General features: G+C 58.1%; 1 protein-coding gene across 1 annotated transcript; it reads right to left on the bottom strand.

The window, feature by feature from the left end:
* Nucleotides 1-17,531: 17,531 nt before the first annotated feature.
* LOC147965575 (uncharacterized) lies at nucleotides 17,532-18,206 on the bottom strand. The gene has a single exon (XM_087530511.1). The coding sequence runs from the start codon at nucleotides 18,204-18,206 to the stop codon at nucleotides 17,532-17,534; it is 675 nt and encodes a 224-aa protein (XP_087386637.1).
* Nucleotides 18,207-20,235: the final 2,029 nt, after the last annotated feature.

Here is a 20,235-nt window from a genome sequence, read left to right as displayed (position 1 = left end):
TGAATTAACTTCAAACTTGAGTCATTTTTGAACCGAACAAAATCATCTTCAAAAGAGCTGAAACTTGACAGAAAGGTTAAATGAAACGTGTTGGATTTACAGGGAAAGAGTGAACATTATTTGAGGCAGGAAAAATGTCACTCGAGTAAATGGCTAGAATTTAGAAGAAAGGAAGAAGGAGATGGGGTTTTCTTGGAGATGGACTAACTTGAAGGGGTGAAGATGCCAAAAGCAATGGAGAAGAAGAGAAAGAGATCACACCAAGACATACACAAATAAAATGCACATTCAACAACAAGCAAGAAGATCATGATACAATGCAAAATATGACAAAGTCATTCGACATGATCATGGCAAGACATACATGAATGAAATATGCAAAAATAAATATGATAATGCAACAAACATAAAAAAACACACATCATCAACTAAAATAAAAGGAAGGGCAACTGAGTGTCGGTCTTGGGGTGTCACAGACTGGGAGTTCGGGAAGGCCCCGTATAGTTGCGTGAACCCGGCACCCGCGGTGAGTCCTTGGTCTCCATTCTTTGCTGGCGCTTATCTTCTTGTTCGTCCCGACGCAACGCGAGAAGTGCTTCTGAATGCCATCCGGCATCCTTATGACTGGGCCCGGGCGCAGGTGGTGCGCGCTGCCTTGGAGGAGCCCGAGGCCCACGGCGGAGAGGAGGAGGCGGCATCCGACGCGGGCGCGGGGCGCCAAGCTGGTAAGCCTTGAGCGTTCTTGTGTTTTCTTTTTGAATCACCGGGTTGCCGGGTCGAGGTGCCGACATGAGCCGTTGATGCAGCAGCGCCGAGTGGAGGAGGTGGCGGCGTGGTTGGGGCCGGGTTGCCTCGGGGAGCGTCGGCGGCGAGGCGGCCGCATGGGAAGGACAACGTTGTGCCGTGAGCCCCTGTCGGGGTGGCGAAGCCGGCCACCAAGAGGAGGCGCGCCGCACCGCAGGAGAGGGCGGCGAGACCCGCCGTCCTGGTGGTGCCGGGGTAAGCTTTTCTTCTAGCTCAGACCGAGTCATTGAGCAGCTTTGCTTGTCTTGTATTTACTTCATCTTGCGTTTTAGGTCGCCGATCTCGCTGGCGGTGGCGGCGGCGGACGCGGCGTCTGCCGAGGGCGCCGCGTTCCGGAGGAGCCGGTCTGGCACCGTCGACCGGGACGAGGAGGAGGAGGTGCGGGCGGATCCGGACCTTGGTATGGACCCGTCCGACGCCGAAGGCGTGGCCTGGCGGGACCGGTAACGGGCCGAGGCGGAGCTAGAGGCGGCGGCGACCCAGGCCTGGGTTAGCACGGCGATGGCGTGGGCGGGAGCCGGCGAGGAACCGGCGTGGACGGAGATGTCGGCGGGAACGGTGGCGGTTGACACGGCCTTTGTGTCGTCGTCGGAGGGGAAGCGCGGCTACGGTGGCCGCGTTGACGTAATGGACCTTGACTGGGAGGTCCTGGTCGTTGGGGACGGCGTCCTGCCACGGACCGACATGGTCGAGCTGGCGGGAGCCGACGGAGGCGGTGGAGGCACCGTCTTGGGGGAGGCGTCGCAGATGGCGCCGGCGAGCGAGACACCGCTGGTGGTGGAGCTGCGGGCCAGTTGGCCCACGGAGCCGACATCGGAACATGCCCTGGTGCTCAAGCCCGGGGGCCGCCGGGCTACCGAGTCACAGCCGACGCGGAGCGGGACCGGCGAGGTCGTCTTCGGGGCCCCGACCCAGGAGGAGGAGGCGATGAACACCGTGACTCGGCGCCTGCGAGGGCGGGCGGACCGGATCCAGGCCTTCGCCCAGGCCGAGGTCGAGGCGACGCAGGAGCTGGAGCGCGTCGTGCTTGTAAGTTCCTTTTGCGTTCTTCTTTTCCTTTTATTGCCTTTACTTCGTGGGGGCGCGCCAGCGCACCCATTGGGTGTAGCCCCCAAGATTCGGGCCAACTGTGCAACAGTTGGGTCGAATCGTATCTTGATGTCTTGTATTTATCACTTCTTTTTGCAGCAATTGGACGCCTACCGGGTTAGCGTCTTCAACCAGCTCCATGAGACGCACCGTCGTCTCAAGGAGCGGCTTGCCGCCAAGGAGGAGGAGCTCCGCGCCGCGACAGGTACTTGTTTTGCACGCTCTTTTCTAGTAGGGGCGCGCTAGCGCACCCATTGGTTGTAGCCCCCGATATTCGGGACAACTGCATAGCAGTTGGGTCAAATCTTAAGTAGTACTTCGTTTCTGAGATTCTTTTCTGTAGCCGAGGTGCTGTCTTGGAGGATGCGGCTAGTCTGGGTCGGCTTCCACTATGACCGGCTCGTTGCTGACGCTGGTCGGCTTGGAGCCGAGGTGGAGTGGACGAGGGCGGAGGCGACAGGAGCCCGGCGGGCGCTTGACGGAGCCAGCCGGTTGTAGGAGCGGTTGGAGGGCAACAAGGGCCGCCTCGAGGCCGATGTGGAGCGCCTCAAAGTGGAGGCCGCCAAGGTCATGGAGGCACAGCAGGCCCTTGCGGAGGCGGACCAGCAACGTTGGCCAGCTGGCCGATGACAAGGGGCAGCTCCAGGCCGAGGTGGAGCGCCTGAAGGCGCTGGTGGCCGCGGTAGAGGAGACTCGGCAGGCGGAGGCCCGGCGTCGCGAGGAGGCCGGGAAGGCGGCCGAGGACAAGGACGCCGAGCTTAAGGCGGTCCTTGCCAAGGTCGCTGAGCTGGAGAAGGCGCTCCAGGAGCGTGACCGCACCATCGCCCGAGAGCGGCGCGGTACGTTGCTCAAAGAGCAGCACCTGGAAGAGTCCTTCTCCAGTAAGTGCTTTCCTTCGATTTTGTCATTACCGGGTTGGTACTGCGGCTTTTCTTCCTTAGTGGCTTTCTTTTGACTTGCTTTTCTCTTCGACAGGGGCCTTCCCGGAGATGCGTCAGCTGGCGGAGGAGGCGGTCCGCTTTCAGCGCGACCCGGAAGGAGTCGTCGGCTCCAGGACTGACCCGTAGGTGGTCTGGACCTTCTCGGAGATCGTGGCCGCCGCCGAGGCCCGTCCGCCAGTCCTGGGTGAGCAGATGGGGCGGCTTTCTAAGGCCGGTGCGGCAATGACGGCGACCCTCTGGCCGGGCGCCGTCACGCCGAGCAGCTTCACGCGGCTGGCGAGGTGGTTGGTGGCGGGCCCGGACCGTCTTCATGAGTGGCGGGTTTCTACCACCCGAGCTGGTGTTGAGATGGCACTTCGGTTCGCGCTGTCCTGGCACTCGGACCTAGCGTGGACGTGTTGATGGGCCAGTTGGCCGGCTCGGAGAGCCAGCTGCAGGCAGAGGCTAGACGGATCGCCGCCTGGGCCAGCTACATCGCCGGGTTCACCTTCCACGACGAGTTCCAGCCGGAGCGGGCGGAGGATGGCGGAGGCGTGCCCGCTGAGGACTACGGCCTTCTTCTGGATGACCCGGAGGGCAACTCTGAGGAGACGGGCATCTATCGCGACGCGGACGCCGGAGAGGACGATGCCGGCACCTCGGCGGATTCGAGGGCTGTGCGATCCGGCGGCGGAGATGCCTGATTTTAACTTTGTAAAAATTTCTGTTAGGTAGCAGGTCCACCCACCCACTGGGGGTTGACTTGGGAGTAATGAACTTTGGCCTTGGGCCTGTTTCTTAATTTATGATGTATGAGCCTTGTGAATGTTTGTGCCTTTGCTTTTTCATTTTTTCGAGCCGTTTTCCTGCATTTTTCCCTCTTAGGCTTCTCCCCCACGAGTCTGACGGCCGAGGCTCCGGTCCGTGACAAAGGGTTCGGCCTTTTGAGGGGAGCGTGTAGTACTTAGGCTTTCGTAACGTTGAGCGCGAGCGAAAACACCTACTAGGCCGGCCGGCGGCAACCCGGCAAGGGCGGCCGGTCGCTTGGCGGCTTGGAGTGGTGGGGGCCGGGTCAAGCGACCCGGTAGTATGCGAAAAAACTCATGGATGGCAGCGCTCTTGCTCTTTGTCTGTGAAACTTTTTTCTCGCGACTTCTCCTCCTTTGGGTTCCCCTCCCCCCCCCCCCCGTGAGTCTGACGGCCGAGGCTCCGGTTCGTGACAAGGGGTTCGGCCTTTGGGAGGAACACGCGATATTTAGCCTTTCAGAACATTGAGCGTAAGCGAAACACCCACTGGGCCGACTGGCGGCAATTCGGCGGGGCCGGGTTGGCGAGCAGCCGGTCGTGCGTCGACTTTTAAAGTGGCGGGGCCGGGTTGGATGACCCGGCGGTTCTTGACTTAGTGCTCGAGGCGCGCCGGTGCTCTGGTCTCATGTGCTTGTCAGCCAACAGCCGAAGCCGGTTCTGCGGCTTAGGGCGAAGTGAGAGTCCGCGGCGGTCCGACGCGTCAGGAGTTGCTAAGGGAAGCGGCGGGTGGCCAAGTCGGCCAGCCCCCGAGCCCCCGGGTCAAGCGAGTCGATCCGGCGGCCGGGTTGGCTTACAAGGAAAGTAATGCATGAAATGTAGGGGACACAATAGCTTGGTCACGAAAAAGGGCAGCCCCGAGCGTTGTTCGGGGGTCCCATAGTTTCCAGATGGTTACAAAAGGCAGTGATACATACATGCATATGGCTAACTGTAAAACAGGCGGAGGAGGTCCGCATTTCATGGCCGGGTTGTTTCTTCACCGGAGGTGTCCCTCTTGCGCTTGTTTGACTTGGGGTGTCGATGAGGTAGTACGCGTCGCGATCACACACGGCCTTGCTGATGATGAAGGGACCCTCCCATGGGGAGGACAGCTTGTGCTGGCCGACCTGCTGCTGGACGAGGCGAAGGACGAGGTCTCCCTCATGAAAGGCGAGGGGCTTGATTTTCTTGCTGTGGTAGTGCCTCAGGCCTTGCTGGTAGATGGCCGAGCGACTGAGCGCTAGGAGGCATGCTTCTTCGAGCAGGTCGACGCTGTCTTCGCAAGCTTCTTTGGCTTCGGCTTCCGTGTACATCGTGACACACGATGAGTCGAACTCGACGTCGGTCGGAATAACGGCTTCTGCTCGGTAGACGAGGAAGAACGGGGTGAACCCGATCGACCGGTTTGGCATGGTGCGGAGACTCCAGAGGACGGCCGGCAACTCGTCGAGCCAGCTGCCGGGGGAACGGACGAGTGGCTCGGCGAGCCGTGGCTTGATGCCGGATAGGATGAGGCCGTTGGCCCGCTCGACTTAGCCGTTGGACTGCGGATGTGCAACGGAAGCCAGGTCGAGGCGGATGCCGGAGAAGGAGCAGTACTGCGCGAGCGCGCCCTTGGCGAAGTTGGTGCTGTTGTCCGTGATGATGTTCTTCGGCATTCCATAGTGCACCGCGATGTCCTTGATGAACCGAACGGCCATCGGGCCCTCCAGCTTCTTGATTGGCCTTGCTTCGATCCATTTGGTGAACTTGTCCACCGCCAAAAGCAAATGCATCATGCTGCCTCGGGCGGTCTTGAAGGGCCCCACCATGTCGAGTCCCCAGACCGCGAAGGTCCAGGCGATTAGGATGGTCCGGAGTGCTGATGTCGGCTGGTGGCTATGCTTGCTGAAGCGCTGGCATCCCTCGCACTTGTTGATGAGTGACTCTGCATCTTCGAGGGCCGTGGGCTAGTCGAAACCATGGCGGAAGGCCTTGGCCACTAGGGACCGCGAGGCGGTGTGGTGCCCACACTCGCCCTGGTGTATGTCGAGGAGGATCTCAATACCCTTGTCCTGCTCGATGCAGCGTTGGAACACGCCGGTGGAGCTGCGCTAGACGAGCTCGTTGTTGATGATGTTGTAGGCGGACGCTCGACGCTGCACTTGCCGAGCTTCTTTCTCGTCCATGGGGAGGACCCCGTTCTCCAGGAACTCCGAGATGGGTAGGGTCCAGGATGGCACCGTCACCACGGCGAAGACGGCCACTATTTCTGGCTCTGGGTCGGCGACCCCTGAGCCGGGTTCGGCAGCCCCCAGGCCGGGTTGAGGCGCGGCCGGGTTGGATGGAGCAGTCCCCGGGCCGGGTTGAGGCGCGGCCGGGTCGGTTGGAGCAGTCCCCGGGCCGGGTTGAGGCGCGGCTGGGTCGGTTGGAGCAGTCACCGGGCCGGGTTGAGGCGCGGCCGGGTCGGTTGGCACTTGGATGGACTCGGAGTCCGGAGATGTCTTGACGGACGGCTTGTGCAGATGCTTGAGGGAGACGCCGGATGGGATGGACTGCCGAGACAAGGCGATCTTGGCGAGCATGTCGGCCGCTTCATTCTCCGCGTGCGGGACGTGGAGGAACTCGCAGCCCTCGAAGAATCCGGACAGCTTCTGGACGAGGAAGCGGTAGCTCGCCATGTTGGAGTCATGCGCATCCCACTCGCCTGAGCACTGCTACACCACCAGGTCCGAGTCGCCGAAGCGCAGGATGCGCCGGATGCCGAGTTCCTTGGCAAGCCGGAGGCCGTGCACAAGGGCTTCGTACTCGGCGATGTTGTTGGAGGCGGCGAAGTGGATCTGTAGTGCGTGCTTGAGCCGGTCTCCCCTGGGGGAGGACAACACTATGCCGGCTCCCAGGCCGAGTCGCATCTTCGAGCCATCGAAGTGCATGCGCCAGTGCATCGAGTCTGGAGGCGGCGTCAGGTACTGGGCCTCGGTCCAGTCGACGAGGAAGTCAGCCAAAGCTTGGGACTTGATTGTGGTGTGGGGCTCGTAGAGGATGGTATGGCCGGCTAGCTCGAGCGCCCACTTGGCGACCCAGCCAGAGGCATCCCGACACCTAATGATGTCATCGAGAGGGGCCGTGCTAACCACGGTGATGACATGCTCTTGGAAGTACTTGTTCAGTTTCTTGGCGGTGAAGTACACGCCATAACACATCTTCTGATAGTGCGGGTAGTTCTGCTTCGAGGCGGAGAGCACCTCGCTCAAGTAGTAGACGGGACACTGGACGGCTTGGACCCTGTCCCTCTCTGGTCTCTCGACCACCATCACCGTGCTGACCGACCGCGAGGTCGCGGCGAGATAGAGCAACAACGGCTCCATCTCGGCCGCTGCGGCCAGGACTGGTGCGGTGGAGAGCATGCGCTTGAGGTCCCAGAAGGCTTCGTCCGCCTGGTCGTTCCACTCGAATGGCGTCGTCTTCTTCATCAGCAGATACAGGGGCAGGGCCCTCTCGCCCAGCCGGCTGAGAAACCGGCTGACCGAGGCCAAGCAGCCGGTGAACTTCTGGACATCGCGCAGCCGAGCCGGCTTCCGCATGAACTCAATGGCCTTGATTTTCTCCGGGTTCGCCTCAATGCCGCGCTTCGAGACGAGGAAACCGAGTAGCTTTCCGGCCGGGACGCTGAAAACGCATTTCTCCGGGTTGAGCTTGACCTTGTACTCGCGCAGGTTGGCGAAGGTCTCCTTTAGATCGTCGAGGAGCGTGAGGTGCTTCTCGGTCTTCACCATGATATTGCGGCCGAGTTGCAACTGCAGGCACTTCTGCATGCAACGCTGGTGTCGGCGTTCTGGGAACGGGGGTCCCCAGACTTGCCTGCCTGCGGCCCACGGCATGGCCCTGCGAGCGGGCCCATATGGCCCATCTTCACCAGCGAGGACTCAAGACCCTCATGAGGCAGATGACACAAGACCTCCTCAGGAGCGGCCTCACCAGGCTGGCTCGCGAGGGTTGGAGAGATCAAGGCCAGGCAAACCTCGCGAGGTTCCGATGACGTGAGCCATGCCGATCGAGATCAGGCGGGCGCCAGCGCGCACAGTGTCCTTATTTCCTCTTTGGTGCTAAGGAAGCAAGCGCAGGCGTGGAGTACCGAGGCGTCAAGCAAAGGTTTCCATATCGGTGCAACGAGACCAAGACCAGCAGGACGGCAAGACGGAGGTCACCGTGGAGCCCAAGACGGCGTCACCACCAGAGCCTTTTGCAGGCGAAGACTGCTTTTGTCAGGATAAGCTGTACTAGCTGTCCCCTTTCGAATTGGCCGTAGTTGGCTCCCTTCCCGCTCAATATTTGGGGAGAGGACCAGGGCCTCTACAAATAGGACTAGACACCACCGTAGCTAAGGGAAAAAGGGGAGAGGTCAGATCGAGAGAGACCAGGACAACCGCAAGTTCACCAAGCACAAGAACACCTCTCCTCAGGATGCTGTTCTTCCCCTTGTACTATTCATCCTCAGCCCGAGAGGCAATCCACCGCACCACACTGGAGTAGGGTATTACACCACAACGGTGGCCCGAACCAGTATAAATCTTGTGTCAGTTTGTGTTGTGAGTTCGTCGAGTTAGCCCGTAAGATCTTAGCAAAGCTAGGGCGTGGATCGGTTGGGGGAGATCTTCACGCGCACCCCAGTGTTCGAACCTTGAGGGTTTTGCCGGAACCCGTGATCCGACATTTGGCGTGCCAGGTAGGGGTGCATCGGAGTTTTTCTTCCGTTGATTCGTGCTCCACCATCTTCGCGCCCATTCTCCATGGCTGGCGCCGCTTCGTCGGCTGGATCTACGGATGCCCACAGTGGCGCTCGGGGGCTCCGAGCCCTTGCTCCCGCCCTGCGGCAGGTGAAGTGGCCACCCAAATTCAAGCCGGAGATGCCGCCGCGCTACGACGGCGCGGCGGACCCATCAGCTTTCCTGTTGGCGTATGAGGAAGCCGTCCTTAAGGTCGGGGCGACGACAAGGTCATGGCCAACTGGCTTCCCATGGCCCTCACTGGCGCACCGCGCACCGGGCTGCTCAACCTCCCCGGATCCACAGTGGCATCCTGGGAGGAGTTGTGCGGCCTCTTCGTTGCGCGCTACGGGGCACCGGTGCACCACGCGGTTGCGGCCCTCCTCGGCGGCTCGCAAGCACCACCCTCAAATCGTCACGTCAAGCCGTTCTTTCGCCAGATCGGAGCCGTTTCCAAGCGTCCGGGGGCTCCGCCGGGCTGGGCCGCGCCCGAGGCCGACCTCACCTTCGACTCAGGGGATCATCCGCCTCCACCGTCAGCTCGGGTGCGCTCCCAATGCTTTGCACGCCCACCATCTGCCACATATCCATCACCAAGACGCTCATTGACGGCAGTGCCGGCCTCAACGTGCTCTCTGTCGAGGCCTTCAGCCTTCTTCACGTACCGATCAAGCGGTTCCGCCATAGCAAGCCTTTCTCGAGGGTCGGTGGAGGCTCCGCCCGCTCCTTGGGGCAGATCCGCCTCCCCGTGACCTTCGGCACGCGTGACAACTACCGCACCGAGCTCATCGACTTTGACATCGCCCACATCGGCCTCCCGTACAACGCCATCCTCGGGTACCCAGCTCTAGCCCAGTTCATGGCAGCAACCCATCCGGCTTACAACCTCATGAAGATGCCGGGGAGCGAGGGTGTCCTCACCATCAAGGGGTATGCCAAGGAAGCCTTGATGACGCTCAAGCTCACCCTCAAGACCGCCGCAGCAGTGCAGCCCCCCGACTCAGACACCTCCAAGGCCAAGGGAGCCGCACCAACCAAGAAGAAGCAGTTTTTCACTCAGGACAAAGCAAAAACCAAGCGAGTGCGAGTCGAGGAGGACGGGTCCTCAGGGGCGACCTTTACCATAGGCGCCAACCTCGAACCTGATCAGGAGGAGGCGTTGGTGAAGTTCTTGTGCGCAAACAAGGAAGTGTTCGCTTGGGAGCCCGATCAGCTGGCGGGGGTCCCAAGAGAGGTGATAGAGCACCACCTTAAGGTGTGCCCCAATGTATGCCCCATGAAGGAGAAGGTGAGGCAGCAGTCCACGGAGAAGCAAGCTTTCATCGTCCAAGAAACCCGCAAGCTAGAGGCTGCGGGTGTCATTTGCGAGGTTTGGTACCCAGAGTGGCTGGCGAACCCCGTCGTCATTCCCAAGAAAGGCGGGAAGGAGCGGATGTTCGTCGGCTTCACCAACCTCAACAAGGCCTGCCCCCAAGATCCGTTCCCGCTTTCGCGCATCGACCAGATCGTCGACTCCATTGCCGAGTGCAACTTGCTGTGCTTCCTGGATGCGTTCTCAGGATATCACCAGATCAAGATGGCGGTAGAAGATGCGGAGATGACGGCCTTCCTAACCCCGTGTGGGGTGTACTGCTACACTTGCATGCCTTTCGGACTGTGCAACGCAGGCGCAACCTTCCAGCGGCTCATGCACGTCGCCTTGGGTCGGCAGCTCGGGAGGAACGCTGAAGCCTACATCAACGACATCATGGTGAAGTCTCGGGAGGCGAGGACCTTGATCCGAGACCTGGAGGAGACCTTTGAAAGCCTCCGCCAGGTGGACTTGTGGCTCAACCCGGAGAAGTGCGTGTTTGGCGTCCGTTCTGACAAGCTGCTGGGCTTCCTTGTGTCCCACATGGGGATCGGGGCCAACCCAGAGAAGGTCAAGGCCATTGAAGACATGAGTCCACCGCAAACCCTCAAGGAAATGCAGAAGCTTGCTGGACGGGTGACTGCGTTGGGACGCTTTATTTCCAAGCTGGGAGAGCGAGCCCTACCCTTCTTCAAGCTGATGAAGAAGAAGGGCCCGTTTGAGTGGACCCCGGAGGCGGACCGAGCATTTCAAGACCTCAAGAGATACCTGACTAGCCCCCAGTGATGGTGGCGCCACAGCCTCTCGAGCCCCTAGTGCTCTATCTTGCCGCCACTCCCTACTCCGCCAGCGCGGCCCTAGTAGCGGTTCGGGAAGAACACCAAGCCAAGGGCGCGTAGCACCGAGCTACACCCCCAGCAGAGACAACATGAGACTAGGAGGGCGCCACAAGGGCCGCCGCAACAACAGCAGAAGAGCAAGCTCAGCAGGACGACGCTCTCGAACCCCCAAAGGCCTCGACAAGCGATCAAGCGTCGGGGGCTCCACCACCTCAGGAGGCACCCAAACTTCCGGAAGATGCAAGCCTCATCAGCATGCCTACCCTCGTCGAGCACCTGGTATACTTCGTCAGCACGGTGTTACGGGACACAAGAGCATGATACCCCATGCCTCAGAAGCTCCTTCTCGCACTCCTGGTGGCCTCACGAAAGCTGCGGCACTACTTTCAAGGCCACCCCATCAAGGTCGTCTCAACCTACCCATTGGAGAGAGTGCTCAGGAGCCCCAACTCTGCTAGAAGGGTCGCTGAGTGGAACATCGAGTTGCAAGCATTCCAGTTGGAGTTCAGCACTACCAGGGTCATCAAGGGAGCCGCGCTCTCTGATTTCGTGGCAGAATGGACAGACGCCCCGGCCCTTGAAGTAGGCGAAGACCGGTCCCTCTCGTCGGGAAGCGAGGCCCCCGACGGCTGGGTCATGTATTTCGATGGTGCTTTCGCGCGCCAGGGCGCGGGGGCTCGAGTGATGACCCATAAGTGTAGGGGATCTATCGTAGCTTTTCGATAAGTAAGAGTGTCGAACCCAACGAGGAGCAGAAGGAAATGATAAGCAGTTTTCAGTAAGGTATTCTCTGCAAGCACTGAAATTATCGGTAACACATAGTTTTGTGATAAGGTAATTTGTAACGAGTAGCAAGTAATAAAAGTAAATAAGGTGCAGCAGGATGGCCCAATCCTTTTTGTAGCAAAGGACAAGCCTGGTTAAACTCTTATATGAAGGAAAGCGCTCCCGAGGACACATGGGAATTATCGTCAAGCTAGTTTTCATCATGTTCATACGATTCACGTTCGGTACTTTGATAATTTGATATGTGGGTGGACCGGTGCTTGGGTACTGTCCTTACTTGGACAAGCATCCCACTTATGATTAACCCCCATTGCAAGCATCCACAACTACAACAGAAGTATTAAGGTAAACCTAACCATAGCATGAAACATATGGATCCAAATCAGCCCCTTATGAAGCAACGCATAACCTAGGGTTTAAGCTTCTGTCACTCTAGCAACCCATCATCTACTTATTACTTCCCAATGCCTCCCTCTAGGCCCAAACAATGGTGAAGTGTCATGTAGTCTACGTTCACATGACACCACTAGAGGGATGACAACATACATCTCATCAAAATATCGAACGAATACCAAATTCACATGACTACTTATAGCAAAACTTCTCCCATGTCCTCAGGAACAAATGTAACTACTCACAAGCATATTCATGTTCATAATTAGAGGGGTATTAATATGCATAATGGATCTGAACATATGATCTTCCACCAAGTAAACCAACTAGCATCAACTACAAGGAGTAATCAACACTACTAGCAACCCATAGGTACCAATCTGAGGTTTGGATACAAAGATTGGATACAAGAGATGAACTAGGGTTTGAGATGAGATGGTGCTGGTGAAGATGTTGATGGAGATTGACCCCCTCCCGGTGAGAGGATCATTGATGATGACGATGGCGATGATTTCTCCTCCCGGAGGGAAGTTTCCCTGGCAGAACAGCTCCGCCGGAGCCCTAGATTGGTTCCGCCAAGGTTCCGCCTCGTGGCGGCGGAGTTTCTTCCCGAAAGATTGCTTACGATTTTTTCTCGGACGAAAGACCTCATATAGCAGAAGATGGGCATCGGAAGGCCACCAGGGGGCCGACGAGGCAGGGGGCGCGCCCAGGGGGTAGGGCGCGCCCCCCACCCTCGTGGCCAGGGTGTGGGGCCCCTCTAAAACTTCTTTCACCCAATATTTTTTATATATTATGAAACGTGCTCCCGTGAAGTTTCAGGACTTTTGGAGATGTGCATAATAGGTCTCTAATATTAGCTCCTTTTCCAGCCCAGAATTCCAGCTGCCGGCATTCCCCGTCTTCATGCAAACCTTGTAAAATAAGAGAGAATAGGCATAAGTATTGTGACATAATATGTAATAACAACCCATAATGCAATAAATATCGATATAAAAGCATGATGCAAAATGGACGTATCATGGAGCAGTGCTCATCTCGCCCACTCAGGACAAGCTCTACTACGCTGTGCAACTCTGCTTCCAGCAGGGCGAGAAGGTCTCCAACAACATTGCAGAATACGAAGGCCTCATAGCCGGCCTAAAGGCTGCAGCGGCTCTGGGGGTAAAGCTCCTCACCGTCAGGGGCGACTCGCAGCTCCTTGTCAACTTCTCCAACAAGGTATACGAGCCAAGGGACGAACACATGGAAGCATACCTCGCGGAGGTGCGTAAGATGGAGAAACAATTCCTAGGCCTGGAGTTGCAGCACGTGCCCCATGGCACCAAGAAGGAAGCTGATGACATCGCCAGAAGAGCATCCAAGCAACAGCCCTAGGAGCCCGACATCTTTGAGGAGCGGCTCTTCAAGCCATCAGCAATGCCACCGCTTTCAAGAATAGCTCAGCCTTGGGAGGAACTCCTGCAGCCGCCTACCACAGGAGCCTCGACCTGTGGCCCAACCTCGGGAGCGCGCCTACTCTTGGCGCTCGAGCCCCAGGAGGGATGCTAGACCAAGGAGTTCAAGGAATACCTGATGCAAGGGACGTTGCCGGAGAAGGAGGAGGACGCGGAGCGCGTGGCCCGGCAGGCCACAACATACTGCATCCGGGACGGTGAGTTATACAGGAAGCGGCCAAATGATGTTTCACTGCGTTGTATCTCCAGGGAGCGGGGGAAAGAGCTGATAGCCGACATACACGGTGGGGAATGCAGGCACCATTCGTCATCGCGAACCCTCGTCGGCAAGGCATTCCGCAGCGGATTCTACTGGCCTACGACACTCAATGACGCAACTGAGCTGGTGAAGTCCTGTGAGGCCTGCCAATTCCACGCCAAGCAGATCCATCAGCCAGCTCGGGGCCTCCAGACCATTCCACTCTCATGGCCGTTTGTAGTGTGGGGGCTAGATATCCTGGGCCCGTTCCCTCGGGCGCCTGGGGGCTATCGATACCTCTATGTCGCCGTCGACAAGTTCACTAAGTGGGCGGAGGTTGAAGCCGTCCGCACCATCCCAGCTGGCTCTGCGGTCAAGTTCATCAAGGGCCTCGTGAGCCGTTTTGGGGTCCCCAACCGCATCATCACCGATAATGGCTCGCAATTCACTAGTAATCTCTTCAAGTCATATTGTGCTAACCTTGGAACGCAGATCTGCTACGCTTCGGTAGCGCACCCCAGGAGCAATGGCCAGGCCGAACGCGCCAATGCGGAGGTCCTGAGGGGCCTCAAGACCAGGACCTTCAAGAAGAAGCTCGAGGCATGCGGCAGGGGCTGGCACGATGAGCTCCAGTCCGTGATGTGGTCCATCTGCACCACCGCCACCAAGCCGACGGGCGAGACCCCGTTCTTCCTCGTCTACGGAGCGGAACCAGTCCTCCCTCACAAGGTCAGGCATCGCTCCGCACGGGTCCTGGCGTTTGATAAAACGCAGCAGGACACTAGGCGGGAGATGGACCTCGTGCTGGGGGAGGAACGTCGCCGCGAAGCAGCACTACGGGCGGCAAGATACCAGCAGGCGCTGCGGCGGTACCACTGTCGCAGCGTCCTCTCCAGGACGCTCGAGGTGGGTGACCTCGTTCTGAGGCGGGTCCTCTCCATGGAAGGGCTGCATAAGCTCTAACCCATGTGGGAGGGCCCGTTCAAGGTCGTCCATGTCTCCAGGCCTAGCGCCGCGCGCTTGGAGACACAGGACGGGGTACCCATCCAGCACCTCCAGAAGTTCTACCCCTGAAGAAAGGCCCAACGCCTGTGAAGAAGGACCAGCGCCTGTGAAGATCGACGCCTGTGACACTCACGTAATAACGAGTGGGGCTGTACACACCCTGGAGTCTCAGGAGTGCCGCCCTTGGGCCTCGGGGGCTCCCTCCCACGTCTTAGTGGCAACACTTAGCTCCGCGCTGGTGAGAAGACGTCGAAGACTAGACTAGGTGCCAGACGTGGCTTTTCATTTGCTTTCCGAAGTTGGCTTGCCCCTCTTTAATTGAAATTTTCTTTCTGGTGTCTCTTGCCGGTCTTGCCCTTTCGTTTTTCTGCCTTCATTTCTTTGGTCGGCTTGTACTCTCTCTCGCATTCCTCGCGAGGGGGATGAACAGGTACCCTCGTGAGCTTCCTTCTTCTGTTTTTCGCGAGGTACCCTCGTTCGAGCCCACAAGTTGGCGCACCTCTCTCTCTCAATCCGTGCCCCTCGGGTACCGCGATATGAAGCGCTGGGTCAAGGCCAGCGGCGCCCGTGACCAAGCCTCGGGAGAATGATAAACCTCTTGAATTTTTTTGCAGTTCCTAAGCGCCTATCAGGTCAAGGAAGCCTCGACAGGCACCGGGAAGCAAGCAAGTGCCTCGTGAGGAGGAGGCTACTCCGAACAAGTCAAGCTAAATTATCCCTACGCGAAACGACGAAGTTGCGACACAGCACAGGAGCAACAAACATAGCATAGTGATTGACATCATAGTTCGATACACGCCCCTCTGGGGCCCATTCTGGTTTCTTTTTGATGTAGGAAGGAAAGGAAGAACAAAATAAAAGCGCGTCTGCCCCTACAGCGGTTCACGGGGGCAGGCTCCCGACGTCGTCTTGAGCTCAGCCGGACCCCTCCTCGCGCTTCACGGAGGCGCGGCGATGAGGCGACCCACTACCGCACTCAAAGCGGGTGCGGCGGCATGGCGGCTGGTCGTAACCGCCACTGCTGGGGCTGTCGCTGGAGGAAGAGCCGCCCTAACTGGACGAGACATGGTCGGCCCCAAGGGCGGGTTCACCCTCGTCCTCATCACGACCATCGCCAAGGTCGAGAACCTCCTTGCCATCGTTGACCTTGGGGCAGCACCCGACGCGACGACCATCTTCCCCAAACACCCTCACTTAGAGGGGCGCGTCACCGTCATACTTGAAGTGGAGGGTGCACCGCCTGCTCAGGCTGCGCGCACGGACAAATGTCTGCCAGCCACGGGCAAGGGCTATGTTGCCCGCAACCGAGACCTCGACCATGACCCAGGAAGCCCTGCTGCAGCAGCGTCCACCTGCAGCCAGAGCCCGCCTGGACCAGAGGCTGGCAGCTCATCGGCGAAGAAACGCAGGAGCTAAAGCCAGTTGCCGGCCGGGTTCTCCGACTAGATGACGAACTCTGGCAGCACCTCCGCTGAGTGGAAGCGCGACCGGGGAGGCCGCGCGACCACGGCACGTCTCCCTTCATCGACAGGACCGCCACGACCGGAGCGGCACCGCCATGGCTACGCGGGGCCGCGGCGAGGGTCGCAGAGTGCTTGCGGGGACGGCCGCGTCCACGCTTGGGCGCCGGAGAGCCGGGCCCCTCGCGAGGGGCCTTCCCTTTCTCTGTGGCCGAGAACCTCTTCGACAACACCATTGGTGTTGCAACTGGCGATGGAGCAAAGCACAAGAAGCAAGCGGAATGGGAAGAGATGGGCGACAGGGGATCCGCCCCCCATTTATAGCCAAGGGGAGGCCAACCGCCGGCCTCCACAATCTAAGGTAATAATGATGGTTTTTCCTTGCATGCAGCAGGGACTTGTCAAGTCGGGCAGTTGCCGAGGCAGCGAGGGGAAGCGGAGACGCCCACGTCCAATCAAACGCCATGCGTCGACCAAGGACGCAGGCTATTGGGGCCCGCGGTGCTCTGCATTTGTCCTTTCGCTTCGCCTCGAAGCCAAGCCCGAGAGCGCCTTGGGCCCGGGGGCTACTGTCGGCGTTCTGGGAACGGGGGTCCCCAGACTTGCCTACCTGCGGCCCACGACGTGGCCCTACGAGCGGGCCCGTATGACCCATCTTCACCAGTGAGGACTCAAGACCCTCGCAAGGGGCCAAGCCTCGTGAGGCGTACGACACAAGACCTCCTCAGGAGCGGCCTCACCAGACTGGCTCGCGAGGGGTGGAGAGGTCAAGGCCAGGCAAACCTCGTGAGGTTCCGATGACGTGAGCCATGACGATCGAGATCAGGCGGACGCCAGGCAGGTGCCAGCACGCACAGTGTCCTTATTTCCTCTTTGGTGCTAAGGAAGCAAGCGCAGGCGCGGAGTACCGATGCATCAAGCAAAGGTTTCCATATCGGTGCAACAAGACCAAGACCAGCAGGACGGCAAGACGGAGGTCACCGTGGAGCCCAAGACGATGTCACCACCAGAGCCTTTTGCAGGCGAAGACTGCTTTTGTCAGGATAAGCTGTACTAGCTGTCCCCTTTCGAATTGGCCGTTGTTGGCTCCCTTCCCGCTCAATATTTGGGGAGAGGACCATGGTCTCTACAAATAGGACTAGCCACCACCGTAGCTAAGGGAAAAAAGGGGAGAGGTCAGATCGAGAAAGACCAGGACAACCACAAGTTCACCAAGCACAAGAACACCTCTCCTCAGGAGGTTGTTCTTCCCCTTGTACTATTCATCCTCAGCCTGAGAGGCAATCCACCGTACCACACTGGAGTAGGGTATTACACCACAACGGTAGCCCGAACTAGTATAAATCTTGTGTCATTTGTGTTGTGAGTTCGTCGAGTTAGCCCGTAAGATCTGGTGATAGCCCGAGTAAGCGTATTGCTATCTTGGAGCGGCCAGCTTACTCCATGATGAAGCTGGCTGCCAAAAGCTTGGCGACCTCTTTACCAATGGTCCTTCTCTTCTCTTCGGAAAAACGTCGCAGGGGTTGACGGACGGGCTTGGCGTCCTTGCGGACGTGAAGTTTGTGCTCGGCATACTTCCTCGAGATACCCGACATGTCCTTTGGGGTCCATGCAAAGATATCCCGATTCTCACGGAGGAAGTCAACGAGCTCGCCTTCCTATTTGTTGTCAAGGTGGGTGCCTACGACAACGTACTTGCTGCAGCCGGGGTCTTTTGGGTTCAACTTCACCTTCTTTGTCTCCTTGGAGGGCTTGAACGAGGCCTCGTCGGCCGGGTCCTCGGCCGGGGTGGGTGCGGCCGATGTCTCTTGGGCCAGGGGGACGATCCGGTCAAGCTGGCGCCGCTCCTCGGCTATGACCAGTGACTCGGCCAGCTTGGCACCGTCTGGGGCGCACTCCACGAACTTGCGGTAGTCGCCAGTGATGGTGATGAGTCCCTTCGGACCTGGCATCTTTATCTTCAGATAGGCGTAGTGGGGAACCGCCATGAACTTGGCGAGTGCGGGCCGGCCCAGCAGCGCATGATACGCGCTGGACAGGTCCACCACTTTGAACCAGATCGGCTCGCGTCGAAAGTGGCTGTTGTCGCCGAATAGGACGTCAAGTCGGACCCGGCCGATCAGGGAGCAGGAGAGGCCGGGAACGATGCTATGGAAAACCATCTGGGTCGGCTCCAAGTCCTTGGCCTCGAGGCCGAGCTTGGTCATGGTGTCGCGGTAGAGGATGTTGATGCTGCTGCCGCCGTCGATGAGCACCCGGGAGAACTTGCACATGCACCGAGGTGCGATGATCATGGGGTCGAGGACGAGGGCGTAACCACCCGGGTTCGGCATGACGGCTGGGTGGTCCTGCCGAGTCCAGGTGACCGGGCGCTCTGACCAATGCATGTACTCCGTTTTGGCTGGGATGACGTGTTGGAAATATGCCCTAGAGGCAATAATAAAAGCATTATTATTATATTTCCTTGTTCATGATAATTGTCTTTATTCATGCTATAATTGTGTTATCCGGAAATCGTAATACATGTGTGAATAACAGACACCAACATGTCCCTAGTAAGCCTCTAGTTGACTAGCTCGTTGATCAACAGATAGTCATGGTTTCCTGACTATGGACATTGGATGTCATTGATAACGAGATCACATCATTAGGAGAATGATGTGATGGACAAGACCCAATCCTAAACATAGCACAAGATCGTATAGTTCGTTTGCTAGAGTTTTTTCAATGTCAAGTATCTTTTCCTTAGACCATGAGATCGTGTAACTCCCGGATACCGTAGGAGTGCTTTGGGTATACCAAACGTCACAACGTAACTGGGTGACTATAAAGGTAGACTACGGGTATCTCCGAAAGTGTCTGTTGGGTTGACATGGATCAAGACTGGGATTTGTCACTCCGTATGACGGAGAGGTATCACTGGGCCCACTCGGTAATGCATCATCATAATGAGCTCAAAGTGACCAAGTGTCTGGTCACGGGATCATGCATTACGGTACGAGTAAAGTTACTTGCCGGTAACGAGATTGAACGAGGTATTGGGATACCGACGATCGAATCTCGGGCAAGTAACATATCGATTGACAAAGGGAATTGTATACGGGGTTGCTTGAATCCTCGACATCGTGGTTCATCCGATGAGATCATCGTGGAGCATGTGGGAGCCAACATGGGTATCCAGATCCCGCTGTTGGTTATTGACCGGAGAGTCGTCTCGGTCATGTCTGCTTGTCTCCCGAACCCGTAGGGTCTACACACTTAAGGTTCGGTGACGCTAGGGTTGTGAAGATATGTATATGCAGTAACCCGAATGTTGTTCGGAGTCCCGGATGAGATCCCGGATGTCACGAGGAGTTCCGGAATGGTCCGGAGGTAAAGAATTATATATAGGAAGTGTTGTTTCGGCCATCGGGACAAGTTTCGGGGTCATCGGTATTGTACCGGGACCACCGGAAGGGTCTCGGGGGTCCACCGGGTGGGGCCACCTATCCCGGGGGGCCCCATGGGCTGAAGTGGGAGGGAACCCAGCCCAAAGTGGGCTGGGGCGCCACTCCCCTAGGGCCCATGCGGCTAGGGTTGAGGGGAAACCCTAAAGGGGGCGCCCCCTTGCTTGGGGGGCAAGCCCCCCACCCTTGGCCGCCGCCCCCCTAGGAGATTCCATCTCCTAGGGCCGCCCCCCCTAGCACTCCTATATATAGTGGGGGAGAGGAGGGACTTCATATACCAGCCCCTGGCGCCTCCCTCTCTCTGCGTTACGTCTCTCTCTCGTAGTATAGGCGAAGCCCTGCTACTGTGACGCCCTGCATCCACCACCACGCCGTCGTGCTGCTGGATCTTCATCAACCTCTCCTTCCCCCTTGCTGGATCAAGAAGGAGGAGACGTCTCCCGTCCCGTACGTGTGTTGAACGCGGAGGTGCCGTCCGTTCGGCGCTTGGTCATCGGTGATTTGGATCACGTCGTGTTCGACTACATCATCACCGTTCTTTGAACGCTTCCGCACGCGATCTACAAAGGTATGTAGATGCATCCGATGACTCGTTGCTAGATGAACTCCTAGATGGATCTTGGTGAAACGAGTAGGAAAATTTTTGTTTTCTGCAACGTTCCCCAACAGTGGCATCATGAGCTAGGTCTATGCGTAGTTCTTCTTGCGCGAGTAGAACACAATTTGTTGTGGGCGTAGATTTGTCAACTTTCTTGCCGCTACTAGTCTTTTCTTGCTTCAGCGGCATTGTGGGATGAAGCGGCCCGGACCAACCTTACACGTACGCTTACGTGAGACCGGTTCCACCGACTAACATGCACTAGTTGCATAAGGTGGCTGGCGGGTGTCTGTCTCTCCCACTTTAGTTGGAGCGGAT

This window comes from Triticum urartu, chromosome 6A, assembly GCF_056163025.1.
Source record: "Triticum urartu cultivar PI428250 chromosome 6A, HENAU_Tu73, whole genome shotgun sequence".
NCBI lineage: Eukaryota > Viridiplantae > Streptophyta > Magnoliopsida > Poales > Poaceae > Triticum > Triticum urartu.
The sequence above is the reverse complement of the archived record's forward strand: the minus strand, read 5'-3'. Positions and strand labels throughout refer to the sequence as shown.